This window comes from Thalassophryne amazonica, chromosome 5 (assembly GCF_902500255.1).
Source record: "Thalassophryne amazonica chromosome 5, fThaAma1.1, whole genome shotgun sequence".
Classification (NCBI taxonomy): Eukaryota; Metazoa; Chordata; class Actinopteri; order Batrachoidiformes; family Batrachoididae; genus Thalassophryne; species Thalassophryne amazonica.
The window spans coordinates 110,813,094-110,837,766 of NC_047107.1; the positions used below are offsets into that span (position 1 = coordinate 110,813,094).

General features: G+C 39.3%; 1 protein-coding gene and 1 long non-coding RNA gene across 2 annotated transcripts in view; one reads left to right on the forward strand and one right to left on the reverse strand.

Annotated features, from left to right (window-relative positions):
- Window positions 1-24,673, reverse strand: part of dgcr8 (DGCR8 microprocessor complex subunit) — a 50,329-nt gene that overhangs the window by 20,808 nt on the left and 4,848 nt on the right. The window contains exons 2-7 of the mRNA XM_034171095.1: window positions 22,402-23,354; window positions 19,020-19,182; window positions 17,486-17,628; window positions 11,797-12,121; window positions 7,902-8,099; window positions 283-384 (exon numbers count right to left, since the gene is read on the reverse strand). Coding sequence (XP_034026986.1) covers window positions 283-384; window positions 7,902-8,099; window positions 11,797-12,121; window positions 17,486-17,628; window positions 19,020-19,182; window positions 22,402-23,091 — 1,621 coding nt within the window. The 5' untranslated portion in view covers window positions 23,092-23,354. The remainder of the gene's footprint in view (window positions 1-282; window positions 385-7,901; window positions 8,100-11,796; window positions 12,122-17,485; window positions 17,629-19,019; window positions 19,183-22,401; window positions 23,355-24,673) is intronic.
- On the forward strand, window positions 4,246-17,010 carry LOC117511129. The gene is made up of 3 exons (XR_004560892.1): window positions 4,246-4,257; window positions 16,699-16,702; window positions 16,866-17,010. It is a non-coding gene; the product is annotated as an uncharacterized LOC117511129 (long non-coding RNA).

Below are 24,673 nucleotides of genomic sequence, written 5' to 3' on the forward strand. Positions count from 1 at the left end.
TAAGAGGAATTTATTTAAGACATGCATTTACCTATAACTTTAAGCCTTGACTATTTGTAAGTAAACATAGTACTTTAAAGATACTGTCATTAGATGATAGGATATCTAACATTGTACATCCAGATAAGTAGGTGCTATCCAGTCAATGTTCTTTCCAAAAAAGCTCTGAAAGGACTTTCAAAAAGTGATTAATTTCTACAAAGGCAACTGTAACATGGCCTACAATACCTGGTGCATAAAACACAGACATTGTAACTTATTACAGACAAAAGGAAAACTTACCACATTCAAAGAAGTTGTAAACAGGTCGAACCTTTAGAACACGTTGCATATATTCATGTAAAATGCAGACTTCCGATTTCCCGTTGGGGTTGATGACAAATTCTAGTTAAACAGAAAATTGAGTTGTCAGAAAACAACACACTTTATAAGATGCTTGCAAGGATTTTGTAGAGATAGTCGGGTCCAAAACTAATTAGACAGATTTTGCTTATTTACTGTGCCTCTGTACACCACCAAAATAGAGTTGAAATGAAAAATGATTTGCTTGTAGACTGTTTGCTTTAGTTCAACAGATTTAACAAAATACCACATTATGTCTATTTGTACTCACAGTCCCTCCAATTTCAGAGCCCATAAGCAATTGGACAAACAAAATGTAAGAATTATATTTCATACAAGTCATCAATTTTACAGGCAGTTTTCTTTCACGTCAGGGGATGGAATACATGAACATTTCCAAGTCACTGAGCATTTCTTGGATTTCATTCACACCAATTATAAGGAATACAAATGGTACTTATATGTGTGTGCAGATTCAGAAGCATAAACAACAATAGGCAGAACTGTATAACCTTGGCTTTATTTTATTTATTTATTTATTTTTGTATTTTAACTTTGTCAAGACAACTGCAAAGCCTTTCTGCCACCAGTTACAATGATGAAGCACTTGTATCAATTTAGTGTGACACTAAATCCAAAGATTGTTTTCTTTATTGATCAGATAGCATTAGTTAAATATTATCATAATGTGCCACTTAAGCTGGCATATGTGTACCATGTGTCAGAAGCCTAAGCAGTTGCATGGGAGTGTGTGCACGATGTATTATGACATGTCATAAATGCAGAAATTTTCAAATACACGGAATTGGTTGAGTAGGGTTGAAGCTGTCATGTGACATAATTGATGCCAGTAGTCTGATACATTTGTTAGCCTCAGCAAAGGAGACGCCAATGTATCTCATCTATTTCCTGAGATATGGCCATACATAAAGTGTTTTAGATGTGACATGACCATAGTCTTTGACCTAGGCATGATCTGTGCTGCAGTTTACTGAGTTTGTCCACTAAGTTTAACTGAAACTGATCTTTGCATTTTGAACATATTGCTGCTGAACTGCACATTCCCAGAGCAGAGGTGCTTTTCAAAGCATGGGTACTAAATCTGGTGTTAACACATTTGCTAACTAGAGAGGATGTGGCATGGAATGAGACTCGTATGGATTTGTGTGCTTTTTATTTGGGCGTGGAGCAGTCTATGACAGGTGCTGGAACAACAGTTTGTGGTGCGCATCCAGACTGAGTCACCTAACGCTCCATTTTCAAATATGTAAAATACTGGTGCTATCACACTCCCGTAAAATTGGTTTCTGGCTTGATAAATTAAATTGCGTATGCTAAATTAACTTATCTGCACGTTCATCACCCAGCATTTTGCGCACTTCGGTAATCACACCCCAAATTGCATATTTGTTAAGGCAAACGTATTAAATGAACATGTATTATTTTGCTAATTTGAAAGAGGTCATCCTCAGTGTGCATTGTTACTACAACCCCTGGCAAAAATTATGGAATCACCGGACTCTGAGGATGTTCATTCAGTTGTTTAATTTTGTAGAAAAAAAAGCAGATCACAGACATGACACAAAACTAAAGTAATTTCAAATGGCAACTTTCTGGCTTTAAGAAACACTATAAGAAATGAGGAACAAAAATTGTGGCAGTCAGTAACGGTTACTTTTGTAGACCAAGCAGAGGGAAAAAAATATGGAATCACTCAATTCTGAGGAAAAAATTATGGAATCACGAAAAACAAAAGAATGCTCCAACACATCACTAGTATTTTGTTGCACCACCTCTGGCTTTTATAACAGCTTGCAGTCTCTGAGACATGGACTTAATGAGTGACAAACAGTACTCTTCATCAATCTGGCTCCAACTTTCTCTGATTACTGTTGCCAGATCAGCTTTGCAGGTTGGAGTCTTGTCATGGACCATTTTCTTCAACTTCCACCAAAGATTTTCAATTGGATTAAGATCCGGACTATTTGCAGGCCATGACACTGACCCTATGTGTCTTTTTGCAAGGAATGTTTTCACAGTTTTTGCTCTATGGCAAGATGCATTATCGTCTTGAAAAATGATTTCATCATCCCCAAACATCCTTTCAATTGATGGGATAAGAAAAGTATCCAAAATATCAACATAAACTTGTGCATTTATTGATGATGTAATGACAGCCATCTCCCCAGTGCCTTTACCTGACATGCAGCCCCATATCATCAGTGACTGTGGAAATTTACATGTTCTCTTCAGGCAGTCATCTTTATAAATCTCATTTGAACGGCACCAAACAAAAGTTCCAGCATCATCACCTTGCCCAATGCAGATTCGAGATTTATCACTGAATATGACTTTCATCCAGTCATCCACAGTCCACGATTGCTTTTCCTTAGCCCATTGTAACCTTGTTTTTTTCTGTTTAGGTGTTAATGATGGCTTTCGTTTAGCTTTTCTGTATGTAAATCCCATTTCCTTTAGGCGGTTTCTTACAGTTCGGTCACAGACGACTCCAGTTTCCTCCCATTCGTTCCTCATAGGGCTGTGCCAAAAATCGAAAGATTGATGAATCGCGATCCACACTGTGCTCGATCTCGATTATAAGCAAAGTGCATTTTAATCGACACATTTATTGACCAATCAGCTGAGAGGAGTTGCCGCCCACTTGTTGAGACAAAGAAAGTGCCTGAGTGAAGTAACCTTGAGACCGTGAGAGGAGGAGTGGATTTTCAGAAAGTGGATTATAAACTGAATAATGCAAGAGGAATATGGCGACACCGAAATCCAGAGCGAAGGGGAAGAGATACGTGACCCAGGTACAACAGAGACTGTTGACAGAACTGGCCGAGCTACGTCTGCAATATGGCAGTGGTTTGGTTACTTGCAAACAGACCACCTACAAGCAAAGCCCATTTGTAAAGCCTGTCGTTGCGTAGTATCCACCAAGATGGGGAACACTACAAATTTATTCAATCACTTGTGACGGTATCACCCGGTGCAACACAATGAGTGTTTGGAAAAACAAACCGAGCCCGCTGCAAGTAGCAGTGATGCCATTGCTAGCACAAGTAGCGCTCGTAGCGCTCAACCAAAGCCTCAGCAGACATCGATCACGGCAGCGTTCAAAGCCGTCACGCCATACGATAAACATTCAAAGAGGGCAAAAACAATAACGAACACTATTGCATACTGCATTGCCAAGGACATGATGCCAATATCTACAGTCGAAAAGGTCGGATTTAAGAAGTTAATGCGGGTATTAGACAGTAGATACACGCTCCCTGGGAGGAAGTACTTTTCCCAAACAGCTTTGCCGCAATGATATGACACATGTCGCGCAGAAGTGGAAAAACAACTACAAAATGTTTTGTTACTTTGCAGCAACTACTGACATTTGGTCCAGTCGCACATCGCAGCCCTATTTCAGTTTAACTATCCACTATATCGACGAAAACTGGAGCCTACAGAGTAAATGCCTTCAAACACTCTACTTTCCGGAGGATCACACTGGAGACATCAATAGCACAGGGCCTAGAGGACGCACTCGCTTCCTGGGGGCTGCAGGAGGAGCGCATGGTCTGCATCATGACAGACAACGCTGCCAACATGGTTAAAGCCACAAGGAGTAAAGGCTGGAACAGGATGCAGTGCTTTGGACCCCGCTTACACCTTGTAGTTGGTAAGTGAAAGTGGAGAGTGGTATATTATTTTTTTTTATTACTGAGTTTGCCATAATAAGAAATTATCATTCTTATTATTAGTAACATTTGTATTGTAGTAATTAGTTTTTGCCTTGTTTTAGGCTTAAATATGTACAGATTTGATTCATATGTTAACAAATAAATAAATAAATATTAACCCTTTACCTACGGCGATGGCACCCACACCATATTTTCCATATGCGTATTTTTTTTTACCGTAACTCCGCCATAGTTTGTCCAATCTGAATGATTCTAAGTGCATTGTTAAGCTAACACCAAAGGCTTCCCAATGATATATGGTATATTACGGTAAACGTAAGCCTGTGACATTATCACGCAGAAGAAAAACATGGAAGTTTCACACTAGTGCGCCACTGATTCTCATTACCGTAAGTTCTCATGTAAGCACTCAATCTGAAAAATTTCAACACTGACAGCAAGCCAAGAACCCATGCTTTCCAACAGTATGCTATATGTTGCATATATTAAAGTGCGTTGTGTGACTTTTGAAACGAGGGAAAAGTATGAAAAAGAGCGCAAAAGTGACAGAAAAGTACAGAGAGACAGCAAACAAATGTAGTAATTTCTGAGGAAAAGGCAGGGTGTTTGTAAAATTGGCTTCTGTCTTCAGCCAGACAGAAACTGTTACAAACAGTACCACACTGACAATGAACTGATGTAGTTTAGATCTAATTTTGATTCTTGGTTATATATTTGTATGTAGTTTGACACTTTATTGTTTTATTAATATTGTATAATTGTGCACAAAATGAGTGATCAAATGAGTGATTTATTGCACATTTTAATAATACAGATAATAATTGATATATTTATATATAGTTTTGCACTTTGTTGTTATTCATATTGTTTGGTTCTGCACTTTAAAATTGGTTACTTTTTGCATATTTTCGCCTTGTAAAATGTTTACTTTTGCAGTGTTTCTAATCTGCACTGTTTCTGAGTTCTAGACACACAAAATTAATTATTTTGATTGTAAACACTTACAGCTTCCTGTTAAAAATGTGAAATCCAAGCTTCCTTTACATAATCATTTTTCACTAAAAAAAAAAATCAAGTTCGTTTTTGTGTTTTTTCTCATTTTAAATGCTAAAACTTACAAATAATGTGTATAAATAGTTAATCAGGTGTAATATAATTGAAATTCAGGTACTCTTGGAAAAGGGTACCAAAGCACACAAACATAGAACATTATTTCTTAATTTTATTGCTATAATAAAAAATTATAACCAATCGTCCATTTATAGCCTCAGTAGGTAAAGGTTCTGTATGAATAAATTATGCATATTTTTATTTTTTTTCTACAGAAGGACGTATGAAGGACCAAAGGGTGGAAAGAGCCACAGGCGTTTGCAAGAAGGTAGTAGGGGCCTTCTCCTTCTCCTTGAAACGAAAAAAGGAACATGCTCTTGCTTAACAGGAATTGAATCTTCCCAGGCACATGCTCGTGGCTGAATCCCCAACAAGGTGGGGATCACGAATGGGAATGGTGGCTAGAGTTTTGGAGCAGGAAAAGGCCATAACAAAAGAACTGTCTGCAGACAGAAAAACACGGCACTTAACCCTTTCGTGGCAGGACACTGAGGTCCTTGAAGCTGTCCACAAAGCCCTAACTCCACTTGTGGAGTTCACAGATGCACTTTCTAGTGAGCATTATGTTTCTGTGTCCTACATTAAACCAGTGCTTCATCTTTTCAATGAGGAGGTGCTGAAGATTCAGGATGACTGGGATTTAACAAGACACATCAAGAGTACAGTCACAAAATACTTAAATGAAAAATACAGTGACGACTCCACTGATGATCTTCTGAACTTGGCATCACTTGTGGACTCACGGTTCAGAACGAAATACATCCAGAATGTCAAAGTGGAGGCAGTTAAGGCTACTGCTCTTGGACAAATGGTCACTGACCCACCCCCCTCCCGCTGCAGCACAAGAGATACCTCAGCAGCTTTAACACCAGAAAAATGCCCCCAAAAAAATCTCTGGGGAGCTTCTTTAAAAAATCAGCTCCTCAAACTCCAGCTTCAGGACTGACTGAAGAGCAGGCAGCTGAGACTGAGTTGAAAAGCTACCTCATGGCTCCAGATGTTGACAACGAAGCAGATCCTCTGGAATGGTGGAAACTGCACAGCCTGACTTACCCCAGAGTCAGTCGCCTAGCCAACCGCTACCTTTGTATACTTGCAACAAGCTCACCATCAGAGCGTGCCTTCAGCACAAGTGGCAATATTGTCACATGCCACAGAGCAGCCTTAAAACCAGATGCTGTTGACAGACTCGTCTTTCTGGCCAAAAACCTGTGAAGGATGTGTTTTACATTGTGTTTCACTGTTTGCTGTGCACTTTTTCATTTTATAGTTATATTTATACACATTTTTTGTAAAGAAACCTGTGAATGAAGAGTAAAGTTTACATTTTGTTTACTGTTTGCTGTGTACTTTTTCATTTTATAGTTATAAACTTTTTGGTAAAGAAACCTGTGAATGAAGAGTTAAGTTTGCATTGTGTTTTACTGTTTGCTGTGCACTTTCATTGTATAGTTATATTTATACCACATATTTTTTGGTAAAGAAACCTGTAAATGAAGAGTTTAAGTTTTAAGTTTAAGTACATTGTTTCTACTGTTTGCTGTGCACTTTTTCATTTTATATTTATATGCATAATTATAATAGCTTCAGTGTGTGTTTACATCTTTAATCTTACACAGTTGTTTAATTTCAAGTTTACAGATGTGGCCACTGCCAGTTTGCACATTTTTATACATTAATTAATTAATTAATTAATTTTAGTCTTTGTTTGCTGTTTTTAATAACATTGTATGTGCAGGTTACTACAATGAAAAGTTTCATATTTTCATTATTGTACTTGAAATGGCATAGTTAAATTTTCTTGATAATAAAAACCAGAAATCATCTTTTAAAACATCTATGTTGTCTTTTTTAATATAAGTGAATTATAACAAATATTTATATATTTTGAATAAGAATGTTTAAAGATCGAATCGAAAATGGAGATCGAATGATATGAGGAAAAAAATATTGATTTTTTTTACCCAGATCGCCCAGCCCTAGTTCCTCACTTGTTTTGTTGTGCATTTTCGATTTTTGAGACATATTGCTTTAAGTTTTCTGTCTTGACGCTTGGATGTCTTCCTTGGTCTACCAGTATGTTTGCCTTTAACAACCTTCCCATGTTGTTTGTATTTGGTGCAGAGTTTAGACACAGCTGACTGTGAACAACCAACATCTTTTGCAACATTGCGTGATGATTTACCCTCTTTTAAGAGTTTGATAATCCTCTCCTTTGTTTCAACTGACATCTCTCATGTTGGAGCCATGATTCATGTCAGTCCACTTGGTGCAATAGCTCTCCAAGGTGTGATCACTCCTTTTTAGATGCAGACTAATGAGCAGATCTGATTTGATGCAGGTGTTAGTTTTGGGGATGAAAATTTACAGGGTGATTCCATAATTTATTCCTCAGAATTGAGTGATTCCATATTTTTTTTCCCTCTGCTTGGTCTAAAAAAGTAACCGTTACTAACTGCCACAATTATTTTTCCTGATTTCTTATAGTGTTTCTTAAAGCCAGAAAGTTGCCATTTGAAATGACTTTAGTTGTGTGTCATGTCTGTGATCTGCTTTTTTCTACAAAATTAAACAACTGAATGAACATCCTCCGAGGCCGGTGATTCCATAATTATTGCCAGGGGTTGTAGATCCGGTTGCACATTTGTTTGCAGGTGATAAGACTTTGCACACATTTGTATACACACAAACCTTTAGTAATTCATACCCTGAATGAACTTCATTTTTCTGAATATTTACTAATAGCATTACCTTTTTTAGTGGGTGCATCTTGTACAGACAGTGTGATGAGTTTCTGGTTGGCAGGTAGAATCGGTCTCTCTGACTCTGCCTGCTTCCTCTTCATGTCTCTGTTGAACTGCCGTCGCTCAGCCCATGTACGAAATTTCTTCACAGTCACTTGTTCAAAGTCAAAGCACTTTTCCAAGTACAGGCGAAATTCTTCAAGGTCTGTGAGGGAGTTTAATAAAATTAATCTCTAATTTTTGTCATCAGCTGTCTAACCTACACAAACATCTATAGTATAATTTGCACCAGGTATAAACTGCATCAGTCCAAAAATACCTCTTTAAGAGGAAAAAGTATATAAGTCACACTGGAATATAAGTCGCATTTATCACTTCATGCAAGAATAAGCAAAATGGATTAAGTCTCTGTATCATTCATTTATAAGGCACACGTGTAAAGGAACAGAGTTAACAAGCTAAATAACGTCACTATAAACACACAAAATGCAAGTAAACTGCTTCTTTCAGGCACCGAACAGATGATCTTATGTGAAGTGAACGTACAATACAATCCTGCGACCCTTAATTGGACTAAGCGGTTGAGTGTGTGTGAGTACCATACAAACACTGCTTTAGCCACCGGAAGCTAAGAGCTAATGTTTTTGTTGCAAGCGCAAACCGATTCGTTAAGCCACTGAACAGACGATCATATGTGAGGTGAACGTACACCATAATTTAAATGTAATTAAACTTTTTTTCCAGCGGCGCGTTTGGGCACGGGCACCAGTGCTGGCGGCCGAGGACGGGCTCGCTTCCTCTACCACATTCCTCTCTTTGATGTGTGCGATGGCACATCTGCATCGACACCTGTTCGGTTAGATACGGGTGTTCTAGACTTTTCGCAGTGCTGGTATCCTGGTGGCATAGTTCCATCGCTACTGTGCACTTCTGTGTTTATGCCTCCGCCTGCACGGATCAGCCGGAGTCCACGTGACCGCTGTCTTTGTCCTATCCCATTGCGAGCCTCAGACAGCGCCTACGTGACGTCTTCCACCTTGGTTTACTGAACGTGCGTTCAATCGCCAGTAAATCATTTTCCCTGAATGATCTTATATCAACGGAAATGTTGGACTTAATGTGCTTTTTGGAGACTTGGCAGAGAGAAGAGGAATTTCTTCATTTAAATGAGCTCTGCCCTGCTGGGTTCTGTGTCCTTGGGAAGCCCTGCCCCTGTCGCTGTGGTGGGGGCCTTGCCATCGTTTATAAAGAGGATTATGTTTGTAAAGGGGTACAGTCACAGGATTTTCCCTCCTTTGAATCACAGTTGGTCAAGGTGGGTTTCTCAAATCCATTTTTCTGCGTGTTGATTTATCGCCCCCCAGGCCCTGCTACTGCCTTTCTTAAGGATTTTAGTGACTTTTTATCCTCTATTATAACCTTGGAATCTGTTTTAATTCTTGGAGATTTTAACCTTCATGTTGATGACAAGTTATCTTGCTCTGCCATGGAGCTTTTATCATTGACTGAAGCTTTTAATTTTGTGCAACATGTTTCTGAGCCCACTCACCAAAAGGGTCACATTTTAGATTTAGTTTTTACACTTGGCCTAGACATTTTAAATATGTCTATAAAGGTTGTCCACTTGAGCGACCATAATATTGTTTCGTTTGACTTAGAAGCTAAGTCTCGGAGGCGTATCATCACTGCTGATACTGCAGAAAGATTTTCTTCTATGTTTAATCCTTGTTTGTTCACTGATTTCCTTGATGTGGACAATTTTATCCAGTGTTTTATCCAACACTGTGATACTATTCTTGATCAGTTGGCTCCTGTTAAATACAATGTGTCTTTACAGAAAAATGAGTGCCCTTGGATAAATGAAGAGCTCTTAAGTTTTAAGAGACTGTGTCGTAGGACTGAACGCCTGTGGAAATCCTCTAAACTTGAGGTTCACAGGCTTCATCTCAGGGAGCTGGTTTTATCATATAACAAAATGGCTGAGAGTGCCCGTTCTGTCTACATACGTCAGCTGGTGTCTGTGAATAAGAAGAATCCCAGAGTGTTGTTTGATACAATCAACTCTCTTGTATGTCCTGCTGCTTCAGTTACTCCTGTGTTTTCTGAAGCTGACAGCAATGCTTTTTTGAGTTTTTTCATTGACAAAATCAAGTTGATTAAGGATAAAATTCCACCCTACTGTTATTGAGCCTGTTCCCAGCATTTGGCCTTCATTTAGGGCTGTGACACTTGCTGATATTTCGGCATTGGTGAGCAAGATGAAACCTTCCTCTTGCTCATCGGACATCCTTCCCTACAGGCTCTTTATTAAAGTATTTGAGGTAATTGGTCCGTGTGTTACTAGAATGGTAAATCTTTCTTTGTCCACCGGTGTGTTTCCCAGTGCTTTCAAGCATGCCATAGTGTTGCCTCTACTGAAAAAAACCAGGTTTAAATCAAATGGAGCTAAGTAGTTTTAGACCTATTTCTAAGCTCCCATTCCTGTCTAAGATCCTCGAGAGGGTGGTTTCAGGCCAACTGACACTCTTCCTGGTTCAGAATAACATTCATGACAGGTTTCAGTCTGGTTTTCGTAGACAACACTCTACGGAAACGGCTCTTTTGAAAGTGTCCAGCGACATTATGATGTCTGCTGATGCTGGGAAATCCACCGTGTTGGTTCTTTTGGATTAGTCCTCTGCCTTTGATACTGTTGCCCACCATGTCCTGCTGAATAGATTGAGGGATCATGTCGGACTGTCGGGGTCAGTTCTTCGGTGGTTTTTCTCATATCTGTTCGGGCGTAGCTTTAGCGTTTTTGCTAACCAGACAAGGTCAGAGTCTGCGGACCTGCTATGCGGAGTCCCTCAGGGTTCTGTATTGGGCCCCATTTTGTTTTTATTGTACTTGATCCCTTTAGGTAGGATCATTCAAAGATTTACTGATGTCTCTTACCAGTTATCTGTGGATGACATCCAGCTTTACTGCTCCTTTAAGCCATCTGAGATTAAGAGGCTTGATTCCCTCCTCCATTGTTTGGCGGAAATAAAACAATGGCTAACGAATAACTTTCTTCAGCTCAACGCAGACAATCAGAATCAGAAGAAGTTTATTGCCATTGCCAGTGAACAGGATTCACAGAATAGGAATTTGCTTCAGTACAATGGTGCAACATTAAGAAGAGATAAAATGCTAGGATAAAATATAACATATGTGTCAAAATAAGATAAAATATAAGATAAAAAAAAAAGACATATGAAATATGAAAGGCTGTGTGCAACAGAAAAACAGAGAAACAGAAAAAACAGTGCAGTGGGAGGAGTGCAATTAAAAACCAAAGTACATTGTCTAAAGTGACCCGTGATAAAATGATAAAGTGACAGAGTTAAGCTTAAAGTGACTGAGTTATGACGTGTTCATGAGTCTAACGGCAGAGGGGAAGAAACTGTTCTTATGGCGGGAGGTTCTGGTCCGGATGGACCGTAGCCTCCTGCCCGAGGGGAGTGGTTTGAATAGACCGTGAGCAGGGTGAGAAGGGTCAGCTGTGATCCGACCTGCTCGGCCCAGAGTCGAGTTACTCAACTAATCATTTCAGCCCTAAACATCATGATGATCGCTCATTTAAAGAATGCTTCACGTGTGACTCCACCCGGTTTTAAATGCGTGCTGAAAATAATCAAGCCCTATTAGGAAGTTTCTACCACTCTAGTGTTTGTTTTTTTTAATACAAAAGGCAGTTTAATGGAGCATTTCTCATTTCAAGTGTAAAGAAAATTTGTGGTCGTGAATCGTAAATTTTTTTTTTTTTACATACTCAAGTCACACCGGACTATAAGTTGTAGGACCTCTCAAACAAGTAAAAAAGTGATTTATACTCTGGAAAGTACACTAAATCCCTAAAGTTTAGGATGAAAATCCCTTACCTATGGACTCATCTTTGCATACTTCCACTTTAGCCTTCACCTGTCCGAGAGCACCTTGGGCTGTATCATAGGCTTGGGACTCTTTGCCCTGCAGGCTGGAATTAGTGATGTCCTCCTCAGCCATGTGACAATGAGAAACTTCCTCGGGCTCCTCTGCTGTGGCATTTGACTGCACTGTTATCAAATCACCACTGGCCTCCTCACAAGGCTTTAATGGAGACTCTTCTGGATTAGGGGTAATCTCTCCATTCAGTTCCCGTTCCTCCTGTTCCTTCATTTTCTTGTAGTGGAGACAGGGGATGCTACTGGTAGGGGGGTCATGTTTCTGTATCATAACAAGAAGACCAAAAGATGTTAACAGACTGCAGAGGATCTCACTTTTCCATAACAGTCCTCAATTAATATGGAATTCTTTAAGGATCTTTAAATAATTATATCCAATTAGTCATCAATCCTGTTTTTCCAGCTCTGAAATTATGTAATGCCCTAGCCCATCTGTTAGCACAAATTAAAAGACTATTTTGTGCCTCTGCTATTCTCAGTCATCTTCTGCCTGTTAGGAGAAATGGTTGGTTTTCACATAAGCATGAATTACAGGTCACCTAGAAAAAAAAGAAAAAGTGTGTTTACAGGAGCTGCTCTTTGAAAACCTGCCAGATTAGACTGCAATTCTACTACAGAGATGAATGCCATCCTTTCACAATATGTTCCTTCATTTGACATTTGTGATGGGCAATGCCGTTATCCTTCCAAGAGAATGAAGGTTCAGGTTTTTAAAGCCCTGGTGAATCCTGTGCGACCTGGACGCTAAGCAGTGACCAAAGGTGATGATGAGATATCTAATATTCTATCTATTAAATAGCTGTTGAATGTGTTGAGCCATTTTGAGTCCTGATGACTGAAAACCATAGAGTCTGAATCAAATTTTCACTGAAGACAAGTCTTGTGAATGGAGGCAATGCCATCCAGCCAACGGCCTGGTGTACATGCAGACGCATGCATCTGATTTGACCTTGAGGCCTACAGTGTGTTCCAGGGCTAATAGCCGACAACTTCTCGCGATGTCGACTGATTCCACTGGCTGCCGTAGAACACACTGAAACTAAGGTGTAATAGACTTCCAGAACTCTTATTTGCTGCACTTTTTTCCCCCCTGTTGGCAGTCACACAGTGAGGAAAAACAAAATCATATATAGGAAAAAACAAAACAGGTGCATTAAGATTCACCAAGAATTGTTTTCTAATCACATTGGAGCCCTCTGAATCATAACTGAATTGATCACGACATGCAGAGAGATTCCCAACCACAGTTCAGCTGTAATTTTGTGGCAAAGGAAGTCTAGTACCTGAAATGAACATGGATACTGGTTATTCTAGAGGGGGAAAAAAAAACAAAAAAAAAGCAACAATCCACCAACGCTATATTCTTGTACATGCAATTGCTAGAAGTTGATATAGCGTTGGACGATACAGAAAATAAATATAATCCATTTTTTACACCTTGTTAAGCTATATATATATATATATATCACTGTTTATCTCCATAGAAACTACCCAAACAATCTTTCATACAGTTTAAAGGGACATTACAGTGTTGTGGTGGAAATTACGGCAATAGTGTGGGACAACTACATTTTGTTTAAAAAAAATCACAACAGTTGTATGACATTGAATACCCCAATTATGTTTTGATTATTTTACTGATATTTTATTCAGAGATATTTTAAAACATTAGAAAAAACATTTCTTTACCATTCATTTTTATCATTGAAGATCAAAAGTCTGGGTGTGGGACAAGCACAAAACGGCAATATTTGCATATAATGATGCTGAAAAAAGGTGAAAAAGTCATCATAGACTACTAGAACAAATTTCTTAACACACTTTCAATGTAAAGATAACTATAAAAGTGTGAAATTTCCCCTTTTTTCTGTTTTTCATACAATATGATCAAAGGACATAATAAGTGCCCGTAGTCTAAGAATCACCCGTAAACAGATTTTTTTTTAAGTGGCTCATCATCATCAATTTTACTTAGTTCAACATAAGAATAGTAAAGCTAGTACACAATAATTCTCTATATCATCATTATATTCTCTATTTTTATTATGTGCAAAAAAAATACATTTAAAACGTCTTCAAAAGTAGACATTTGCTATAAGGTGTGTTTTTGTGTGTGTGTGTGTGTGGCTATGCAAATGTACTGTCTGTTAGCAAAAGGAAAATAGACGTGATGAGGTGAAAAACGTGTTTATTTATGTGGAAACCATGAAAGGATTAGTCGCCGAGGAGGGTATTTATCACATGAACCATCCATCACATTCTTCCTCCACCTGCTGATTTCACTGATTAATATCACTTTGAGCAGATGGAATCAGTTAATCAGTGAAATCACCTGGTGGAGTCAGTGGCTGCAAAGAAAACCTGCACCCTCTTGGCCCTTTCTGGAACAAGGTGCCCACTTCTGATCTAGAGGGAGTCATAGATTCTAATTTGCCTCAAACTACCGTAACTAGGGACAACTTCTGGCAACAACAAGCACTTACAAAGGACAATTTCTTTTGTAAAGGCACATTATGCTGTTTTCAGCAACATACTGTTGTGACGTTTCAGTTTACAACCAATCCAATGCCCTACTCTCTTCCCTCCCTTTGCAAGCATGCACCTATGCATGTGCTCACAAGAGTGAGCACTGTGGCTTAAAGAGAGACGTGACAGACTGAAGAAAACAGGGCTGATGCCCTACCAATTCAATCCAGAACTAGAACATCGTGCTTGTAGAGTGCAAACCTCCGCTAACACTAGTTTCCAATTCCACAAATTTTTACCTTGGGAAAAATTTTCACAGTCAAAGTCCTGTGAGAAGTGGTTTTTCATAAGGTAAATTAGATGTAATCAAATGTCAGGACCAGGAATATGTATCTAGTTCACGCATTTGAACCAAAGTCTTTTTTTTTTGTGGTGCTGTCAGGTTTTTTTCCGAGTGATAACAGGAAAACAGACCAACAGGCATAAAACTGGAACCTCCATCCACTTTTGGTGGTGTCAGTAAATCCATAACAGAAAATAAGAGCGATTGAGGCACTTTTTATTGGGATATACGAGGTCTGTGAGAAAAGTATCCGACCTTTTTATTTTATGCAAAAAATATATGGATTTGATTCATATGTTTTTACGTCAGCCAAGCTTGAGCCTTCGTGCGCATGCGTGAGTTTTTTCACGCCTGTCGGTTGCGTCATTCACCTGTGGGCAGGCTTTGAGTCAGCACTGGTCCACCACTCTCGTCGTTTTTTCATTACGAGGAAATGGCGGAATGATTTGGGCTTTGTTCCATCAGAATTTTTTCAGAAACTGTTAGAGACAGGCAGCTGGAAACCATTCGAAAAATTCACATGGCTTTTGGTGAAAATTTTATGGGCTTCACAGAGATTAATGAGTGTTACTACCACTTTAAGGACGGCCCACAATGGCGCACAGTGCGCCGCGCTCCAAGCCGCGATCGACAGGCAGAAACGACCATTTCATTTCTAAACGGATGGCAGTATGGATCCGGGACCATCGTGTGCAATTTCTCTGGTTATCACAAGAGCTGGACATTAGCCATTTTCTGGCAGATTTCACTTTTAACAAGAGATTTTGTTATGGAAAGCCGCGCGGAGGCTTCGCGCGTCACGACGGATTCGCTGATGGGGCGAGACAAAGAACACCTCCGTTTTGGAGTGTCAGAGGACAAGTTGGGACATGCCCAGCTCTCCACAATTTCTCTTATACTCACTCGACTGGTAAGCCACTGAAAGCCGAGATAAAACTCATGCATGCGCACGAAGGTTCAAGCTTGGCTGACGTAAAAACATATGAATCAAATCCATCTATTTTTTGCATAAAATAAAAAGGTCGGATACTTTTCTCACAGACCTCGTAATGCAAAATGTACACCAAATGGGCCTTTCAATATTAAATTCATATGTCCACAAAATACACAAACCGGATCAAATTTTGGCAGGTGACAGAGTGCCAGTCTGCACCTCACTTTCAAATATGAGAGTGATTGGGGCACGCTGGATTAAGATATAATGTATAACATACATTAAATTGTGTTGTCAATGTTAAATTTAATTGGTCACAAAATCTGTAATCCAGTGTTACCAAACGAACGGTCCCCCCTAAATATCGCCCTGCCTTCACTGCGAATGCATCATTTCAGAGCTCAGCACCATCATTTTGGAGTGTCACCAGCTATTCACTGATTATCACTTCATTTCTGCTTAAAATTGCACTCCAGTCATCCTCTATCTCAGTGACAGATATCTGAAGCTTTTGTACAACAATCATTTCCACATAAATTCAGCATTATTTCATAATAAAAGACGGCGGACTGATCAGAGCACATAGCAGCTGCTGCGGCGCTCTGATCGTCATTTCAGAGTGTCAGTAACGACTCGCCAATTATTGCCTCGTTTTCTGCTTAAAACAGCCTTGTTTCTGCTTAAAACTGATTTTAAAATGATTTAAGAGGTTTTACCTTGGCATCTGATGGTTAATAATCATATTAATACATTTGATGGCTTTGGGTGTAGAGAGTCTGTCTCAGACGTGCATGCCGATAACTGCTGGTAATCTCATCATATAAAATCCCTAGAAGATTGCCTTATGACTGTGAGAAGCTGGATGTCTAGTAATTTCCTGCTTTTGAACTCTGACAAGACTGAAATGATGGTTCTTGGTCCAGCAAGACATCAGCATTGATTTGACCAGCTAGCACTTCGTTTAGGTTTGTGTGTTATACATCATACGGACAAAATGAGGAACCTTTGGCTAATTTTTGATCCTACATTGTCCTTTGACCCCAACATTAAAGGCATCATGAGGACTGCTTTCTTCCACCTGCGAAATATAGCGAAGATTCGTCCCATCCTGTCTATGGCTGATGCTCAGACCCTGATACATGCATGTGTTTCTTCTAGATTGGATTATTGCAATGTTTTATTTTCTGGGTCGCCGCAGTCCAGAGTCAGTGGTCTTCAATTGGTTCAAAAGGCTGCTGCCAGACTCTTGACACAAAGCAGAAGGGTTTGACCACATTACTCCCATTTTGGCATCTCTTCACTGGCTTCCTGTCTCTGTGAGATCAGATTTTAAGGTCCTGCTGCTGACCTATAAAAGTGTTCACAGAATGGCACCGCCCTACTTGGCTGATGTACTTAAGCCCTATGTACCGGCCCAGGTTTTGCATTCATGGGACGCAGGAATGCTTTGTGTCCCTAGGGTGAATAAAACGTCTGCGAGACCGAGCAGACATAGATTTGAGCATCTGTATTGTTACTTCAAGGCTGTAGCATTCATTAAATTAATTGTCAATAATTTATTTAAAAATGTGACAATGGCATAAATAAGGGAAAATGTCTGATGTCTCCAACCTCTTTAATGGTAGTGTAGCCTGAATTCTCCTAGAGAATAGAAGCTCATTGTTGTCCCCTCAGATCAACTTGCTAGCCATCAAGATTTTTTTTAAACTATGTCACACCATTATATGGAAACCACTCATGAATTTACTAATTGCTAATATTCCAAAATTTCCCCCAGTGTAGTTCAGTTTAAAAACAAACATAAATAAATACAATTTTAACGCTACCACCCTATCAATTTAAATAAATTAACAAATAAATCCTGAGTGTACTTTGAGCCTTACCCTGATACTCCCAGTGCCAAGGAAGTAGGGTCTGGACCAGGTTACCACTCTGGTCTCCCTGTGCAGGTAGACTGGAATGCCTGAGTTATGGAATGTCATGATCCATCCGTCAGGTAGAGGCTCTGTGGGTGGACGTCCCCGACCTAATATAAATAAACCACAGTGATTATGATGCTTTTTCTCTATGTGATGAGACCTACAGTAGTGTTCAGAATAATAGTAGTGCTATGTGACTAAAAAGATTAATCCAGGTTTTGAGTATATTTCTTATTGTTACATGGGAAACAAGGTACCAGTAGATTCAGTAGATTCTCACAAATCCAACAAGACCAAGCATTCATGATATGCACACTCTTAAGACTATGAAACTGGGCTATTAGTAAAAAAAAAAAGTAGAAAAGGGGGTGTTCACAATAATAGCAGTGTGGCATTCAGTCAGTGAGCTCGTCAATTTTGTGGAACAAACAGGTGTGAATCAGGTGTCCCCTATTTAAGGATGAAGCCAGCACCTGTTGAACATGCTTTTCTCTTTGACAGCCTGAGGAAAATGGGACGTTCAAGACATTGTTCAGAAGAACAGCATAGTTTGATTAAAAAGTTGATTGGAGAGGGGAAAACTTATACCCAGGTGCAAAAAATTATAGGCTGTTCATCTACAATGATCTCCAATGCTTTAAAATGGACAAAAAACCAGAGACGCGTGGAAGAAAACAGAAAACCACCATCAAAATGGATAGAAGAATAACCAGAATGGCAAAGGCTCACCCATCGATCAGCTCCAGGACGATCAAAGACAGTCTGGAGTTACCTATAAGTGCTGTGAGTTAGAAGACGTCCGTGTGAAGCTAATTTATTTGCAAGAAATTAATGCCTCGCAGAGGTGAAGAAATCATGAAAAACTGGTTATACAACTAAATACTAGTTTAGTGATTCACAGGATTGCTAAAAAAGCAGTTTGAATATAATAGTTTTGAGTTTGTAGCGTCAACAGCAGATGCTACTATTATAGTGAACACCCCCTTTCCACTTTTTTTTACTGATAGCCCAATTTCATAGCCTTAAGAGTGTGCATATCATGAATGCTTGGTCTTGTTGGATTTGTGAGAATCTACTGAATCTACTGGTACCTTGTTTCCCATGTAACAATACGAAATGTACTCAAAACCTGGATTAATCTTTTTAGTCACATAGCACTACTATTATTCTGAACACTACTGTACATGACTACTACCAGCCATGCACGCAAGCACACACACAAGCTTATTTAAACATCCAGCTGTTAGTAGATATTATAATTTATGCATTAATTTCCATGTCTACACAGACTTCCACTGTTCCAAGTGACACTGAAGACATTATTTCTGTTATTTGAGAATAACAGCGACATAGTGAAACAGAATAACGCGATATCTAGTCAATGGATATAGGTCTTAAAATATTCTAGAGATGTTTTATTGGATTACATAGATACTATTTAGTTCCAAAACACATTCAAGTTAAGCCACTCCTTGAAACTGACAGATCCACCACTCACTCTTCAGGACAGTCTTAATTTTGGTCATCATGGGTTGAACGCCTCCTTGGCCATCGGACTGATGGTCACTGTCCCCACCATATTTATCTTCTGAAGGACGCATCTTTTTTGGCACTGGCATACCCTCCTCAAGTAGAGCATCCACATCATTGTCAAACTCCTCCTGAAAGACATTGTGGTTAAGGCTGGGAGAGAGGGATGGGTCAACAGTTTGTTATATTTGAATGCTTTAATTGTGAACGCTGCAAAAAAAACTGTCCCTCTCAAAATAAGATAAATATAGTGGCTTGCAAAAGTATTCAGCCCCTTGGTATTTCACGCATTTTAATTTGTTTATGGCATTTCAAATACATAAAGTAAATCAGGCTTCTCAATATAAAAATTTCTAAAATTATCTTCCTTAGACTCAAACTGAAAGTAAATCTCTACAAGTTGAAATAAATTAATTAAAAATATAAAAGCCAAGATGATGGGTTGCATAAGTAATCATCCCCCTTGGTATAATACCTGTAAATATCAGTTTAATTGCCAGGTTTCTTCAGACAAGTCATGGGATGGATTCATGAACATTTCCAAGTCACTGAATATGTCTTGAACTTTATTTACATCAGTTATGTAGAAATACAAACAGCATAGCACTCTAGGGTAAATCTGTGTGGAGTAGATAGTTCTCAAAAACTGAGTGACTGTGCAAGAAGGAGAAGTGTTAGGAAAGCCACCAAGACAACCCAGAAGAAGTTACAGGCTTCTGTTGCTGTGATTGGAGAAATTCTGCAGTGCATGTTTTGCATTTTGTATCCCCAGTTATACAGCTTCATGATGAAGTGGTATAGAGGAGGATTTTCTTATAAATCCCAACTCCCAATTCAGATCAGGGAGACAGACACCCTCTCTACTTTTAAGATTAGGCTTAAAACTTTCCTTTTTGCTAAAGCTTATAGTTAGGGCTGGATCAGGTGACCCTGAACCATCCCTTAGTTATGCTGCTATAGACGTAGACTGCTGGGGGGTTCCCATGATGCACTGTTTCTTTCTCTTTTTGCTCTGTATGCACCACTCTGCATTTAATCATTAGTGATCGATCTCTGCTCCCCTCCACAGCATGTCTTTTTCCTGGTTCTCTCCCTCAGCCCCAACCAGTCCCAGCAGAAGACTGCCCCTCCCTGAGCCTGGTTCTGCTGGAGGTTTCTTCCTGTTAAAAGGGAGTTTTTCCTTCCCACTGTCGCCAAGTGCTTGCTCACAGGGGGTCGTTTTGACCGTTGGGGTTTTACATAATTATTGTATGGCCTTGCCTTACAATATAAAGCGCCTTGGGGCAACTGTTTGTTGTGATTTGGCGCTATATAAAAAAATTGATTGATTGATTGATTGATAAAGACCTGAAAGTTCAGATACAATTTGCCAGAAGGTACATCTGAGATGCAGCCTAGATTTAATGTTTTGGTGAATGAATTTCTCCAATCACAGCCACAGAAGCCTAAAACCTCTTCTGGGTTGTCTGGGTGGCTTTCCTCACTCTTCTCCTTCTTGCACAGGCACTCAGTTTTTGAGAATTGCGTACTCCACACAGATTTACCTCAGAGTGCCATACTGTTTGTATTTCTTCATAACTGATGTGAATAAAGTCCAAGACATATTCAGTGACTTAGAAATGTTCATGTATCCATCCCCTGACTTGTCTGAAGAAAACTGGCAATTAAACTGATTATTTACAGGTATTATACCAAAGCGGCTGATTACTTATGCAACCCATCATCTTGTCTTTTGATTTGCTTTCACTTTGAGTCAAAGGAAGATAATTTTAGAAAATTTTATATTGAGAAGCCTGATTTACTTTTTGTATTTGAAATGCCATAAACAAATTAAATTGTGTGAAATACCAAGGAGCCGAATACTTTTGCAAGCCACTGTAATCTTGTATTAAGCAAAAAATATCTGTCAATGGGGTAAGAAAAATTTACTTGGTTAGAATTTTCAAAACTAGCAAAATGTCTAAGCACTGAATAATCAAAATGTGTCTTGAAACTAGACAGAATTTTTATTTTAAGATTAGCCTCCATCTTAAAATAAGGAAAACAATCTTGTTCCTTTGCTTGGATGACTTGAAATCCATTGCCTTTCCTTGTTACTGGTTAAACACAGCTTGCTATTGGCTGGAAAAAGTTATTAAAGAAAACGTGAGTCATTTTCCCAAAATAAGACATTTTTTCTTACATAAAAAATGCTTGACAATATTTTTCTATTTAGACAAAAAGTCAAATTTTCTTTAAACAAGTCTTTTTTTACTTTCTGAGATATCAGTTTTAGAAGGACAAAACTGATATTGGAATAAACAGATAAACTGCCACATATGCAAAAGTATAAATTACTTGTCCCATCGGACAACTCCACTAGTACCGCAACTGTACCTCTCTGACGACAATTTTTTCGAGTACTCCCATACAACCGGACAAGTGTTAAGTGATTGGCCATTTGCATGTCTTTTAGGCTGGTGAGGCAGACTAGCTGAACAAAGGAAAACAATTATCCAAATGGATTTTCCATTTTTACAGAATCTATGCTTAATAACTGTTTTTCTACTGTGTTCATTATCCAAACATGATTATAATTTAATGAAATGTGCAGCTCCCGCTGAACATCAGTACATCACCTACAAAGGGCTTTATAGCACAAAGACCTGTATGGCACTTTACTCCACACTTTTTGCTGCAAATAATTAAATATCACACACATACACACAAAAACAGCCAGCACCTCTACCACACAGACACAGTGACAGCAAAGAAGGTGAAGATAACACATTACTCTGCGTTAACGGTTTTTCCTCAATGATCACACAATTCCAACCAGAATGTTCAGGAGAGTATGTCCAAATTAACTTTAGTTCAAAGCCACACTCCACAGGCTCGACTGCTGTGGAATGCTCTGGACACAAGCCTAATGAGAAAGGAGAGCCTGTTAATGTGAACAACCTGATATGTCGACACTTTAAAGTCTCCTTATTTATTTATATGCATTTTTCTGTCAGAGTCTAAGAGTCCATTTCATTTGTTTATTTTTAATTAGGATATTTTAACACTTTTCCACATTCCAATGATGGAATAGTCTTAAGAATTTAAATTACTCTATGAAAAAGTGTACTTTCATTATTAGTTGCATAAAATGGCATAATTTATTGAAATTGTATCTGTGACAATATAGCATCCAACAAAAAGTTATGATAGACCTACCTGATCAGTTGCAGCATTATTTTTCAATTCTGAGATTTAGAAAATGGTTGTCTGCAACACATACTGTATAATACATCTATATTTTGGAGTGCATCAAACTGACTAGTATGGTCCTTTATCTGTGTTCACAGCAAAGGACATTGCAGACTTACCTCGTAGGGATAAGACAGGGCATCGTCGTCTGCTTGCTCTTGCTGAATTATGATGCCAGACTGAAAGCCTCCGTGCTCTCCACTGGCATTCTCCAGGAAATTCTCACAGAAGTCATCCAACTCATCCAAGACGGCAAACTCTACCTTGTTTTCCAGATCTACCTCAGCCTCCTCTTGTCTTCTTCCTGCCATATTTCCTACTCCTGAACTACCCTCAGCTACCTCCTGGTCACTAGCAAAGTCATGCAACTCACCATTTAAGATGCCTAAGTTGTCCTCACTGCTTGATTCCTGTCCGCTGCCTGTGTACAAAACCTTCCTGTCTTTACTGCTACTGCTGCTTTCAGTAAAGCTTACACGGATCTTAACATCTCTGAGCAGTTTCAGATCTGGTAGAAACTTAGTAACTGGGGGAGCATGACGGGCTGTTCTGGGACACAATGAGCTGGAATTGGCCTCAACTGAGTTTTGGCTACAGAATGTTACTGAGCCCTTATTGTGGGGCTGCTGTGGCTTGGTATCCCCGTCCCCTGGGGTGTATATGTATCCATCACCACCAGAGCTAACGTCCATTACCTCTGCGTCACTGGACGTTTGCAGGGGAGGTGGTGGAGGTGCTCTGCTGTCATATTGGCAAAAATCATCAGGTGGCTCCAAGGGGAGAGGGGGTAAATCATCATCTATTTCCATTCCTTCGCTTAGCAACTATAACTTATAACAACTAAATTCTTAAAATCTGACCTGTTGAGACTTTATCTGAAGCCAGAAAGCATGCGGAAGCACATCCCTGTATAGATCACGTACCAGAGGTGAATATGCTAAGCTGACTACATTGTTCTTTTCATTAATGTAGACAGCTTTCAGAATCACTGTCTCTATTATTGGAAATCACAATGCATTCAGCTTAATATGGGATCTAGGCACTGAGCATCCTCCAATGGGGTCTTCAGGAGCTGGAAAAAACAACAGAACAACAGCAGATGTAAGAGCAACTTGTTAGCCAATTCAATACACAATGAAGACACTGTTTTGTCTGTCTTGAATAAACATGACACTGCAAACTACTATTGTTCATGAACAAGAATAGTTTGCTCTTGCCCATCTTATGTCTTGTTCCTTTTGTTTATGTGGCTTTAGTATTATTTTTTAAGCACTGTTTTATTAACACAGGTTTGCATTTGTATGTGTTTATTTCTGCCTTTAGCGTTACCTTTAATCAGCATCTGATTTCTGGTTTCAGAGAAGAATGACTGGCCAGGCTACACACGGCACAAAAACATTTCCTCATTCACCTGTGGACAATGAGTCGACAACATCCAAACGGGCAAGGTCTGACTTCACCAATCTCTCGACAGTCATTCACCAGCTCTCAATCCTTCATTCACTGCAGGTGTAGGCTACACATTCCGTCCCACTTTAAGTTTCCAGCCAATTATATGATGTTGTCACATTTGAGTCAACAATGTTCTCATCTCCATTGTTGGCTCTTATCTCCATTTTCTTTACCCTCGCAAGGATATTGGAGTGGTCTTGGGAGTATGACCAACCAGTTTACATGTGTTTTGTGGACTTGGAAAAGGCATATGATCAGGTCCCTCAGGTATCCTATGGGGGAGTGAAAACTTGCGATTCGGTCTGTATATAACCAAAGTAGAAGCTGTGTCCGCATTCTCGGCATGACATCAGACCTCTTTCCGGTGGGAGTTGGACTCCAAGGCTGTCCCTTGTCACCAATCCTGTTTGTGATGTTCACAGAAATAATTTCAAGGTGCAGTCAGGGACTGGAGGGTGTTCAGTTTGCTGACCTCAGAGTTGCATCTCTGCTTTTTGCAGATGATGTGGTTCTGGTAGCTTCATCAGGCAGTGACCTCCGATGTGAACTGAGTGGGTTTGAGACCAAGTGTGAAGAGACTGGGATGAGAATCAGCACCTTCAAAACTGAGACCATGGTCTTCTTTCGGAAAACAGTGGAGTGTCCCTTCTGGGTTAGGGGAGAGCTACTGCCCCAAGCGGAGGAGTTTAAGTACAACCCCAATTCCAATGAAGTTGGGACGCTGTGTCAAATGTTAAGTAAAAACAGAATACAATGATTTGCAAATCCTCTTCAACCTATATTCAATTGAATACACCACAAAGACAAGATATTTAATGTTCAAACTGATAAACTTTATTGTTTTTGTGCAAATATTTGCTCATTTTGAAATGGATGCCTGCAACACATTTCAAAAAAGATGGGACAGGGGCGACAAAAGACTGGGAAAGTTGATGAATG